General features: G+C 36.5%; 2 protein-coding genes across 8 annotated transcripts in view; both read right to left on the bottom strand.

Moving 5' to 3' along the window:
* Positions 1-13918, bottom strand: part of CBR4 (carbonyl reductase 4) — a 131405-nt gene that overhangs the window by 92097 nt on the left and 25390 nt on the right. For 2 of the 7 annotated variants that reach the window (XM_002745226.6, XM_008992474.3), the window contains one exon: positions 4035-8366. The exons of the other annotated variants lie outside the window; for them this stretch is intronic. In XM_002745226.6, the coding sequence (XP_002745272.2) occupies positions 8188-8366 (179 nt within the window). In that variant the 3' untranslated portion in view covers positions 4035-8187. Of the gene's footprint in view, positions 1-4034; positions 8367-13918 lie in introns of those variants that run through there. 7 annotated transcript variants of the gene reach the window in all.
* On the bottom strand, positions 4304-5717 carry LOC100406904 (N-acylneuraminate cytidylyltransferase). The gene is given in 3 exon segments (XM_008992473.5): positions 4304-4432; positions 4434-5536; positions 5539-5717. Coding segments are annotated over 3 exon segments (1293 nt in total). The 5' UTR covers positions 5687-5717; the 3' UTR covers positions 4304-4390.

Here is a 13918-nt window from a genome sequence, read left to right as displayed (position 1 = left end):
CTATGCCCAAAGGTTCCTAGATATGATAAACAACTTCAGGAAAGTTTCAGGATACAAAATCAGTGTACAAAAATCAGTAGCATTTCTCTATACAAAGAACATCCAAGCTGACAGCCAAATAAAGAATGCAATTCCATTCACAATAGCCACAAAAATAAAATAGCAATACAGCTAACCAGAGAGGTAAAACAACTCTACAAAGAGAATTATCACACACTGCTGAAAGAAATCAGAAGCAATACAAACAAATGAAAAACAACATTTTATGCTCATGAATAGGAATAATCAATATTGTTAACATGGCCATATTGCCCAAAGCAATTTACAGATTCAATGCTATTCCTATCAAACTGCCAATGACGTTTTTAACAGAATTACAAAAAAAAAAATTCTAAAATTCAGTTGGAACCAAAAAAGGGCCCAAAGAGTCATACCAACATCAATCCTAAGCAAAGAGAACACAACTGGAGGCATCACACTACACAACTTCAAAATATACTACAAGGCTACAGTAACTAAAACAGCATTGTACTGGCACAATTGTAAACAGAGAGACCAACCAATGGAACAGGTTGGAGAACCCAGAAATAAAACCATACACCTAAAACTATCAAATCTTCAACAAAGTCAAGAAAAATAAGCAATGAGGAAAGGACTTCCTATTCAAAAAATAGTCTGGGATAACTGACTAGCCATATACAGAAAATTGAAACTGAACCCCTGCCTTTCACGATATACAAAAATCAACTCAAGATGGGTTAAAGACTTAAAACATAAAACATAAAGCTACAAAAACCCTAGAAGAAAACCTAAGAAATACCATTCCAGACATGGGCCCAGGTAAAAACTTCATGATGAAGATTTCAAAAGCCAATGCAATAAACAAACAAACAAAAAATGGCAAGTGGGACATAATTAAAGAGTTTCTGCATAGCAAAAGAAACTATCAACAGAGTTTCTACAAAATGGGAGAATATATTTGCAAACTATGCATCCAACAAAGTTCTAATATCCAGAATCAAATCAACAAGCAAAAAACAATGACATTAAAACATGGGCAAAGGACATGAACAGACATTTCTCAAAAGAAGACACACATGCAGCCAACAAGCATATGAAAAAATGCTATCACTAAACATTAGGAAAACGCAAATAAAAACCACCATGAGATAGCATCTCATACCACTCAGATTGGCTATCATTAAAAAGTCAGAAAACAACAAATGCCGGTGGTTGTAGAGGAAAGAAAACGTTTATACACTGCTGGTGGGATATAAATTAGGTCACTGTGGAAAACAGTCTGGAGATTTCTCAAAGAACTTAAAATGGAACTACGATTTAACCCACCAATCCCACTACTGCATATATTCCCAAAGGAACATAAATCATTCTACCATGAAGACTCATGCTCTCACTGCAGCACTGTTCGCAACAGCAAACACACAGAACCAACCTAGATGCCCATCAGTGGGGGACTGGATAAAGAAAATGTGGTGTATATACACCCCAGAATTCTACACAGCTACAAAAACAAAATTAGATCATGGCCTTTGTAACATGAATGGAGCTGAGGCCATTATCTTAAGTATATTAATACCACATGTAAAAACGTGGCATTTGGTTTTCTGTTCCTGCATTAATTCATTTACAGCAAGTGGGAGCTAAATACTGAGTATACATGGACACAAAAAAAGGGAATACACACCAGAAGCTACTTGAAAGTGGAAGGTGGGAGAAGGGAGAAGATTAAAAACTACCTATTAGGTATTATGCTGATGACCTCGGTGACAAAATTATCTGTACGCCAAACCCATGACATGTAGTCTAGCCATATAACAAACATGCATATGCACCCCTTAAATCTAAAATAAAAGTTGGAAAGAAAAAAAAAATACCGGGTGGAAAAATAATTAAAAATAAGGCAAATAAAACACAATGTAACAGCTATTTTCATTGCATTAGACATTATAAGTAATCTACAGATGATTTAAAGCATAAGCTATATGTAAATACTACATCATTTTATGTAAGGGAATTGAGCATCTGCAGATTTTGATATCCTAAGAAATCCTGGAACCAATCCCCAAAAATACTGAGGGCCAACTGTACCAACTTTAGTTTAACAATCCTTGCCTCAGAGAAGCCATTCCTGACCTTCCGGAATAGGTCAAATTCCCCTACTTAATAGAACAAGAGGTTCTCATTTTTGTAATGTATATTTTGGTTGCAATTTTATGTGTGTGTGATCAAGTCTGCTTGACCCCAGCCCCGCCATACCCTATTACTCTGTAAGCTCCAGAAATTTAAGAGTTCATTTCTTTGTTGTTTTTTTCTCACCATTCTACCTCCTATGACTAGCAGTGTTGCACATGCAGTATAAATAAATATTTCATGAATGAATGAACAAGCTGAATCATTAAAAATTTTTCCTGGCTAGGCACAGTGACTCACACCTGTAATCCAGCACTTTCAGAGGCAAAGGCAAGAGGACCACTTGAGGCCAGGAGTTCTAGACCAGCCTGAGCAACACAGTGAGACCTTGTCTCTACAAATATATATGTATACATATATATATATATATATTTATAATTAGGCAGGTATGATTAATACCTGTAAGTCTCAGCTACTTGGGAGGCTAAGGCAGGTGGATCACTGGAGCCCAGGAGGTGGAGATCACGCCACTGCACTCCAGCCTGGGCAATACAGTAAAACCCTATCTCAAAATTAATTAATTAATTTAATAAATAAAAACTTGTCTTAAATGTATCTCCACATTTCCCTCACCCTGCTTACCACTTATTAAAATTTCCAGGAAGCACGCTCCTGACATGTTTGAAATTTCTTTTAAAAAACATTCTCCAGGTAATACTGATACCATCTCCAATTGGATTATTAGGCCAAAGGTTTCTAACTAAATTGCTGGTATTAATAATTACTCAAACTGAAAGCACACTGCCTAACAGAAAACAGTTGATTCACTTTGCAAATTTAGTTATAAAGTAAAAGCAAGCAGCCGGGCGTGGTGGCTCAAGCCTGTAATCCCAGCACTTTGGGAGGCTGAGGCGGGTGGATCACAAGGTCAAGAGATCGAGACCATCCTGGTCAAGATGGTGAAACCCCGTCTCTACTAAAAATACAAAAAATTAGCTGGGCACGGTGGCGCGTGCCTGTAATCCCAGCTACTCAGGAGGCTGAGGCAGGAGAATTGCCTGAACCCAGGAGGCGGAGGTTGCGGTGAGCCGAGATCGCGCCATTGCACTCCAGACTGGGTAACAAGAGAGAAACTCCGTCTCAAATAAAAATAAAGTAAAAGCAAGCATCAGTCACATAAAAAGCCAGAGAAATGTGATCAAGAAATATTCCAAGATAAGATCTGAGAGTCTCAATGATCTCCTCAACTATGGCACAATGTAATGACTAATGAATATTTTGCTGCATGTATCCAACATAATCAAGAGATGAGTAGACAAGGTGTAAGTATCAAAAGAAATACAAAATATTTAGTAGGCACTCAATATCTATTGTATTATTTAATTAGCTAAATGAATGTAAACAGTATAGTCTCTTCCCCCAGAAACTTTACAATGTAATTGAAAGACAAATTTTTTAAATCTACTCTTCTAGTTGGAGAGAAAGAAAAAATTAACATCGGAAAGTTTAAAATCATTACATACTTTAAGAACAGTATGTTTATCAAGTTAGGGCAGTGGTATGATTTCTCAATTTGCACATATTCCTTTTGAAATTTTAGAAAAAAATGCTTCAGCAATGTAAGGCACAACTCTTGAATCTGTAGCATAGTCTTTGCTCTTTATTCTGAATTTTAAAAATCATGTAAATTATCCTCTTTGCATAATTATTTCTCCCCAAATGAATTGATAATATAGAAGTATCTCCCTAAAAAGCAGTTATAAACCATAAATTGAATATAAATAAAGTATGAAAAAGAGAACAAATTTTAAAGACTCTATGCAAAAAATTAATACATTGGCTTGACCTATAAACCTTATTTTGTTAATGCTAAGCAGAGAACCTTTTTTTTAATTTTGTGAAATGTAATTTTATTAATAGGAGGGCATGTATTACCATACACATTGTTCCCAGATAAATAAAATCCCAACATCTCTGAAAGCACACACACAGTTTTACAGGGTACAATACAAAATGAATTTTGATGATGTTTCTTACTTGCATTTACTAAAAATCTGAGAAAGACTATAATCAGTCTCGAAATAATTATCTTGCATAAAGAGAAAAGTAGAGCACAATATATATATCACAAACAAAATCAGACTCTCCATAACATTACAACATGGAATTTTACTTAATCAAAAATAAAAGCAAACTGGCTGAAGGCAGTATCATTTTTTTCTCAATATTACACTAATTTCTATTTTTGGCATGAATTATTAACCTTTTCCATTAGTAGGAAAAATGTGCTCTGCAAATTCTTGGATGGCACCACGGCCACCATTACATTTGCAAATGTATCCAACAGCCTTCTGGGCAGTGGAACAGGCATCAGCAGGAGTGCTACTTAGGCCCACTCTCTTCAAGCACTCTTCATCAGACACTTCATTGCCAAGATATGCCACTTCTTTCCAGCACAGGCCCATTTCTTTTCTCCATTCATCTACAACTGCTAGCTTGGCTAATACACTGACTTCCATTTTGCAATCCAGTTCTAAAGAAGAGAGCGTCTGCTTTGAACAGGACCTTTCAATACCACTTTTCTTTAATACCACTTTTAATAAACTTATCCCAATAGCATCTTTTACATCATAAGATATTATTTCTTTTTGGTCTCCTGATACATAAATATGGCCATTGGTGAGACATCCGTCAATACTGCAAACCGAAAGTTTTATTTCCTTAAGCTTCTCTTTGCCAAAATAGCCATATCTTAATACTCTTTGCTCTGCAATAGGCCAATCAATATCCACATCTATATACACACTATGCTCAGCTCGCATTTCATGGTAAGCCATTTTCCCACCCTGTAAGTAACCCATCTTTTTCAAATGTCTTTTAGCAAAATAAAATGAGCCATTTTCATATAATTCTCCATCCCAGTCTTGTCGACAAGGCCGTTTAGCTGGATTCAAATTCAGAGGTTCGGTCACTTCACGAACTCCTTTCTGAATTTCACTCCATCGAAACTGATGGCGTCTCACAACAGAGAAAACAGAATCATATCCTTCTTCTCGAATTATTTCTGCAACTTTTTGAAGATCAGTAGGATGTAAACATGGAGAAGTAGCTTGAATAATTCCTACAATGTCAACCTCATTATGATAATTAAGAAATTCTATGATGGCATCTAGTGAGGTAGAGCTATCTTTTGAAACTTCAGAACTTCTTCAATGAATTTATGCACCGAATTGTTTGGCCACATTCTCAATTCCATCATGGTCTGTCGAAACCCATACACTCTGGAAGGCCCCTGAGTCCAGGGCCACACGCAGGACCCAGCCAATGAGCGGGACCTCCGCCAGGCGCTTAATGTTCTTCAGGGGGATGCCTATGCTGCCTCCCGGGCCACAATTAGCGCTGCCAGGTGCAGGGGCTTCTCCACACCTCGGCCCTGGCCGCCTCGACAGTTGCGCTGCAGCTTCGGCAGCCGCCGGGATGGCCGCCCCCACGGGTTGGAGACGGAGGTGGCGGCCCCCTTCTCCACCGAGCCCATCTTCCTCCCACGCCTTCTCCCCAGCTTCTCCAGCAGAGAACCTTTAAGAGCTCATAGAGTCAGCAAACAGTTACAGATGTGTCTTCTTGTTAAGAATTAAGGCCAGGCGCGGTGGCTCAAGCCTGTAATCCCAGCACTTTGGGAGGCTGAAGTGGGTGGATCACGAGGTCAAGATATCGAGACTATCCTGGTCAATGCGGTGAAACCTTGTCTCTACTAAAAATACAAAAAATTAGCTGGGCATGGTGGCGCGTGCCTGTAATCCCAGCTACTAGGGAAGCTGAGGCAGGAGAATTGCCTGAACCCAGGAGGGGGGGTTGCAGTGAGCCGAGATTGCGCCATTGCACTCCAGCCTGGGTAACAAGAGCGAAACTCTGTCCCAAAAAAAAAAAGAATTCATTCAGTGCTTCTCATAATAGCAGATTTTTAAAAATGAATTCATTGAGGTTCTTGAACCTCTGAACATAAGGCAACAGTTCACAACTGATTTCAGAAATAGAATGTAAGTATTAAATTACAAATTCTACTACATCAGTGGAAGTGGGTAGATTCACCTGGAGTAGAGCAGTGAGGGTTTATCTTACCCATTTCAAGATCTCTCTATATATTCCACCGCTTTGAGGTAGGCTGGGAGAGGAGGTGGAATAGCTTAAAAGGTTATACTTCTTATTTTAAAGTATAAAAACATATACTTAAAGGCTAAACCTATCTATAACCTACATCTTAATGTCAGCAAAACACACTGCTTTCTACCCAAATCACCAACTGAATCGGCCTTACTGGTGATTTCAGAGCATGAGGTGTCCAGAGAAGAAAACTCAAGCCTGAATGGGCTGCATAATGGAGTACAGGTAGCCAAGGCCAGTAGGTAAGACAGCGTTAGACAAACTATTTACTTCATCTAAATAAGCTCTCCTACATGAGAAGCATCAGCTACTACATTTGAAACCATCCTGAGTGCTGCATTTCCTGTATGTGCCCAGACTTGGTAATGCCTGATAAATTCTGTATATCACCGTATCTTGCATTTAATAGACAATTTGTGTAATGATACTAACTTTACTCAATTGACTTTCTCATATCCTGAGCAGATTCAGTAAACTATTTCAGAGATGAATTTAAAATAATTTTTAAGGAACCCAGAATCCTGATTTAGAACATGGCTTTGACTTACATTACTTTGTATTTATTAGTATATCCTATTCATAATTTTACACTGACTTTCAAAATAAAATTAAATCTCTGATTACACAAAGTAATTGTCAGCTCAAAATCAACATGAATGGAGTGACACTAAAAATATACTATTATTCCCCATAAAAGAGTTCAATGCAAAATAATCATTGCCTGATATTTTATATTCAGTTTGTGTCTTTATCTCTACTCCCAGGCAAATATTCTCACTTAAGACCAGTGCTTTAACTGTTTCTTGTAAAGACATTTATTGTCATTGCATATTTATTTATAATTTATGGTTATTCATACAGAATTTGTTTATTTCTAGAATTTTGGGGTAAGAATCATTATAATCACTAATGCAAAATACTCCTAATTTTTTTAACGTTACATTTCTTCTGTTTTTAAATATTAACAACTCACTATCCTAAGTTTTTGTGAATAAAAAACACATCATAAGTTCATGAGATCTATGTAGCTCGCTACTGTATCAGATATTAAAAACCTTAAGCTAAGGGTTAATCCTCATTGCTTATGAGAATTTCTCAAGAATGGGTCAAATGCACCACATTTAAATTTGTAGATTACTTTGTCCAGCTGCTCAATCAAGAGAAATACCACCCAAAGAAATCAATTCTGAATTTATGTCTTTATTTCATAAATACTATGTTTTGCAACCCATATAAAAACTGATCACCCAAGCACATGCAAAAGGAACATATTTATCTTTAGTGGGCTTGCCAAAGTACTGACAACTAGTCACTGTCCTCTAAATACTCTTATTTTGGCAATAACCCACAAGGTTAACTTTTAGAAAATTCAGCTTGTTACAATAAAATAATTCATCATAATTAGACAATACAATTTTTCACTTTTGAGGCAAAATACATAAATCAATACTTGTTTGTATGACTTGCAAAATGTCTATACACTAAGATTGCTACAGTCTACAAGGCAACCAAAGATAAGTGATACATACCCTTTTAGAAACCACAATTTGTCTGGGGGGATGGTTGCACATATATTTAAATATGTTAAAAACCACTGAATTATATATTCTAAACGTGTGATTTATATGGTATGTGAATTGTATATCATGAAGGCTTTTTAAACAAAACAACACTGCTGAAACTTAGACAAAAAAAAAAAACCATAATTTGTCACACATTGTTCTTTTCAGATATATTTTTATAAAGACAGAAATTGACTTTTGTAGCATCAGCAGGTTTGATTAGCAAATGCTATCCACGTACATATAATTATCTAATCAGTAGCCAAAGTGTGCCCTTGATGCTAACCACCCCTATAATTGAATAATCTGTAAATTACAACATGAGTTGTAATCCCCCATCCACAACCAGAACATGTCCTGTAACATATGGCGATTCTAAAAGAAATACAACCGCATGTGCCACCTCAAGAGTTTCTCCAAACCTCCCAAGAGGAATATTTTTCTTTAAATGTTCTTCTTTCAACTCTTTCGTCATATCTGTGTGTACAAATCCTAAAAGAAAAACGTTTGCTTAGTTGAAAAGGATACACACTAAGACATCTGCGCAATTTCAAAAAAATACTAAATTTGTTTCCAAAAATTTTAATTTGAAATTATTTTAAAAAAAATTTTTTTGAGATAGGGTCTCGCTCTGTCACCCAGGCTAGAGTGCAGTGGTAAAATCAAAGCTCACTATAGCCTAGACCTCGAGGGCACAAGAGATCCTCTCACCTCAGCCTCCCAAGTAGCCAGGACTACAGACGTGTGTCAACACACCTGGCTAGTTTTTGTACTTTACTTGTAGAGATGGGGTTTTGTCATGTGGCCCAGACTGGTCTCAAACTCCTGGACTCAAGGGATCCGCCCACCCTAGCCTTTAAAGTGTTGGGATTACAGGCATGAGCCACCATACCTACCCTATAATTTGAATTATTAATAAACCTTGCTTATAAAATAGTTTTGTTAGTAATCAAGACACCAAGTCTACATTTTTATTCAATTTAACTCAATGAATATTTACTGAATACCAAAATATCTGAACCCCAAGTATCTGGCCCACCTTCTTGCAAAATATAAGTAGGTAGATACGAACATGAACAAAACAAAATTCCATTATCTGGGGAACCTATGATTTGTGGAGGAAATGGTCACTTGCACACTCAATTATGATGTAAGGAAGTCTGGTGAATATTCTGATAGAAGTATATATAAAATACCACAGAGCAGATTAATTTTCACTTAGGTAGGGATAGAAGAGTGGAAAGTAATGTCAAGGGAAGGAAGGTATCACAACAGTGGTCACATGAACTGATTTTGGTAGATGATTAGAAAGGCCAGTATTTCCCATCTCCATATTTTTTAAATCTTATGGTCATATCCAATTCTGACACAAGTACAGAAAATTCAAAATTTAATATGGTACTGGTGTATTCAATAGAGCCTGCAGAGAATATGTTCTAAGGAATGTATTAAGTTCTATAGTATAATGAACTACGTAATACATTAATCAACCAATCCTAAATAACTACAAATATATACCAGGAAGAACTGTAGACTTGTGAAGAAAATCTTATAAGATTAATATGGGACATACAAATACATATTACTAATAAAATGCTTAACCCATATAATCAACATTCTGTATATTACTCAATCATTTGGGTTTTTAAAAAGAAAGCAAGGCCAGTCGCGGTGGCTCACGCCCATAATCCCAGCACTTTGGGAGGCCGTGGCGGGCAGACTGACTGAGCTCAGGAGGTCGCCACCAGCCTGGGCAACACAGTGAACCCCCATCTCTACTAAAAAAAAAAAAAAAAGTTAGCCAGCATGGTGGTGTGTGCTAGTAATCCCCACTCGGTAGGCTGAGGCAAGAGAATTGCTTGAACCTGAAAGGCAGAGGTTGCAGTGAGCCGAGATCACGCTACGGCACTCCAGTCTGGGCAACAGAACAAGACTCCATCTCAAATAAATGAATAAATAGAAAACAAATATTAATCCTCATGAAAAGAACAATAGTTAGAAAAAGAAATTTAAGATCATGAAAAATGGACTAAAAGGTCAACATGACATGTGAAGTAAACATTCGATGTACAATCTCAAAAATATAGTTTCCAAATTGCCTTATGTTAAAACTAAATCATTTATATTAATAGCTCAAACTAAAGAACCCAAATATATTAACATTTAAAGTACCAAAATAAATGTGAAGTAAACAATGAATTAAGAATTAACATGAGGCCACTGGTTTATTATGCAATACTACGTAATTACTTAACTTTTCTTTCTTGAGATTTGCAGTTATAAATATCTATGCATTTTCTTAAAAGTTTTGTGAAAAATATTCATAGATTTGCCTATCATGAAGTCTATGATTGGTTAAGGGAAAACCTGAAACAAGCTAATGTCTTTCAATAAGAAACTCGTTAAACAAGTTACAATACATCCACACAACAGAATAATGCAGGTATTAAAAATAATACTATATGTTCTCACTTATAAGTGGGAGCTAAATAATGTGTTCACATGAACCTGATGACAATGGAGATTCAGAAGGGTGAGAGGGTGGGAGGGAGGTGAATGAGGAGAAACTACCTAATGGGTACAATGTATGTTATTCAGGTGATAGATATCCTAAAAGCCCTGACTTCCCACTATGAAATCCATGCATGGAATAAAATTGTATCTGCACCTGCATTTATTTGTATTTATACAAATAAATGAATAAGATAAAATTAAAAGATAAAAATTATGCTACAGAAGGATATTTAAATCTAAAAATAACATTTGTATATGAACATTTGTAGGTTACAAATGAATTAAGTTACACCACTATTAAAAACACAACAAATCAACTTATACTAATGACTAAAAAATGTACTATATACCAAAATGTTTACAGTGATTATCATTAGATACTAGAATTACAGGGGATTATTTTTATTTTCTTCTTTATATTTTTCACTCTTTCCAAACTGTCTACAACAGATATATATATATATAATTTTTGTATTCAGATAAAAAGTTTTTGAAAAAAGACACATAGTACTACCTTCAGATAGTCTGTAACGAAGGGCTGGAAAAACAAAACTAATTTTGTATTATATATGTTTCACTGTGAAATTACACTGTGAAATACAATCTTCTCTGCCATAAAATCTGACCACATTTATTTTAAGCCAGCAATATTCCCTTCATTTCCTCTCATCTTTAAGAAGAATGAGATAGCCAGAGGAATGCAAGGATAAAAGGAGCAGCAGCTAACACAGATATAGATACCAGCCTCTGCAGAATTTCAAGGGAACTGTAAATGAAACTTAATTTACAGTGAAGAGCCATAATAATCAACAGGCAATCCAATCATCTCCAGAACAATATCAAGGGGGTTCTTGCTATCCAAAGTTTTCTGTCTTTGGACACACGTATTTTCAAAAGTGCCTCAGAGAGTATCCTAGGAAGAAAACCTTATCTTACACTTGTAATAAAAGAATGAATTCAAATTGTCAATGTAACATATAAAAGTTAATGTTGGCCGGGCGCGGTGGCTCAAGCCTGTAATCCCAGCACTTTGGGAGGCCAAGGCGGGTGGATCACGAGGTCAACAGATCGAGACCATCCTGGTCAACATGGTGAAACCCCATCTCTACTAAAAATTACAAAAAATTAGCTGGGCACGGTGGTGCGTGCCTGTAATCCCAGCTACTCAGGAGGCTGAGGCAGGAGAATTGCCTGAACCCAGGGGGCGGAGGTTGCGGTGAGCCGAGATTGCGCCATTGCACTCCAGCCTGGGAAACAAGAGCGAAACTCCGTCTCAAAAAAAAAAAAAAAAAAAAAAAAAGTTAATGTTATCTTCTCAAAGACAGACACAATTATCCTGTAAGGTATTTTTGAATTCTAGCAAAATCAGCACAGAATACTTGCTACTAACTCTCACAAACTCTCAGCATAAAAATCGATGCATTTTAAAAACAGGGGGAAGATGGCTGAAAGTGTGCAGTAACAAAATGGCAGGATCAAATTCACACATAACAATATTAATGTTAAATGTAAATGGCCTAAATGCCGCAATCAAAAGACACAGACTGGCAAACTGGGTAAAAAGTCAAAACCCATCGGTGTGCTGTATTCAGGAGACCCATCTCACACGCAAAGACACACATAGACTTAAAATAGAGGAATGGAAGAAGATCTACCAAGCAAATGGAGAGCAAAAAAAAAAAAAGCAGGAGCTGCAATTTTAGTCTCTGATAAAATAGACTTTCAACCAACAAAGATCAGAAGAGGCAAAGAAGGACACTACGTAATGGTGAAGGGAGCAATATAACAAGAAGAGCTACCTATCCTAAATATATATGCACCCAATACAAGAGGCCCAGATACATAAAGCAAGTTCTTACAAGAACTTGCAAAGAGACTTAGATTCCCACACAACAGTGGGAGGTTTTAACACTCCACTGTCAATATTAGACAGATCAATGAGACGGAAAATCAATAAGATATACAGGACTTGAATGCAGAACTGAAACAAGCAGACCTAACAGACATCTACGAACTCCCCACCCCACAGCCACATAATATACATTCTTCTCAGCACCACATGACACTTACTGTAAAATTGACCACATAATGGGAAGTAAATCACTCCTTGGCAAATGCAAAAAAACGGAAATCATAGCAAACAGTTTCTGAGACCACAGTACAATCAAATTAAATCTCAGGATTAAAAAACTAACTCATAGAAACTTCATAGAAACTGAACTACTGACTCCTGAATGTTGACTGGATTAACAATGAAATAAAGGCAGAAATAAAGATGTTCTTCAAAACCAATGAGAATGAATACACAACATACAAACTAACTCAAAACTGCACAACTTCATAGAAACTGAACTACTGGTTCCTGAATGTTGACTGGATTAACAATGAAATGAAGGCAGAAATAAAGATGTTCTTCGAAACCAACGAGAATGAAGACACAACATACCAGAATCTCTGGGACACATTTAAAGCAGTGTCTAGAGGGAAATATATAGCAATAAATGCCCATATGAGAAGCAAGGAAAGATCTAAAATTGACACCCTATTGTCAAAATTGAAAGAGCTAGAGGAGCAAGATCAAAAGAACTCAAAACCTAGCAGAAGACAAGAAATAACTAAGGTAAGAGCAGAAATGAAGGAGATGCAGACACAAAACACCCTTCAAAAAAAAAAATCAATAAATCTAGGAGCTGGTTTTTCGAAAAGATCAACAAAATAGACACACCGCTAGCCAGATTAAAAAAAAAAAAAGCAAGAAGAATCAAATAGATGTAATAAAAAATGATAAAAGGAATATCACCACCAATCCCACAGAAGTACAAACTACCATCAGAGATTACTACAAACAACTCTGTATACATAAAGCAGTAAACCTGGAAGAAATGGATAAATTCATGGACACTTGCACCCTAACAAAACTAAACCAGGAAGAAGTTGAAACCCTGAATAGACCAATAACAAGGGCTAATGTTGAGGCAGCAATTAACAGCCTACCAACCAAAAAAAGTCCAGGTGCAGACGAGTTCACAGGCGAATTCTACCAGATACACAAAGAGGAGCTGGTACCAATCATTCTGAAACTATTCCAAACAATACAAAAAGAGGAAATCCTCCCCAACTCATTTTATTCATCCTGATAGCAAAACATGGCACAGACTCAACAAAAAAAGAAAACTTCAGGTCTATCTCCATAATAAATATAGATGCAAAAATCTTCAAAAAAATACTGGCAAACCGATTGCAACAGCACATCAAAAAGCTTATCCATCATGATCAAGTAGGCTTCATCCCGGGGATGCAAGGCTGGTTCAACATACGCAAGTCCATAAACGTAATCCACCACACAAATAGGACCAAAGACAAAAAACACATGATTATCTCAATAGATGCAGAGAAGGCCTCTGTTAAAATTCAACAGCCTTTAGGCTAAAAAGTATCAATAAACTAGGTATTGATGGAACCTATCACAAAATAATAAAAACTATGACAAATACACTGCTAATATCATGCTGAATGGGCAAAAACTGGAA

Source organism: Callithrix jacchus, chromosome 3 (genome assembly GCF_049354715.1).
Source record: "Callithrix jacchus isolate 240 chromosome 3, calJac240_pri, whole genome shotgun sequence".
In the NCBI taxonomy this organism is placed as follows: Eukaryota; Metazoa; Chordata; class Mammalia; order Primates; family Cebidae; genus Callithrix; species Callithrix jacchus.
The sequence above is the reverse complement of the archived record's forward strand: the minus strand, read 5'-3'. Positions and strand labels throughout refer to the sequence as shown.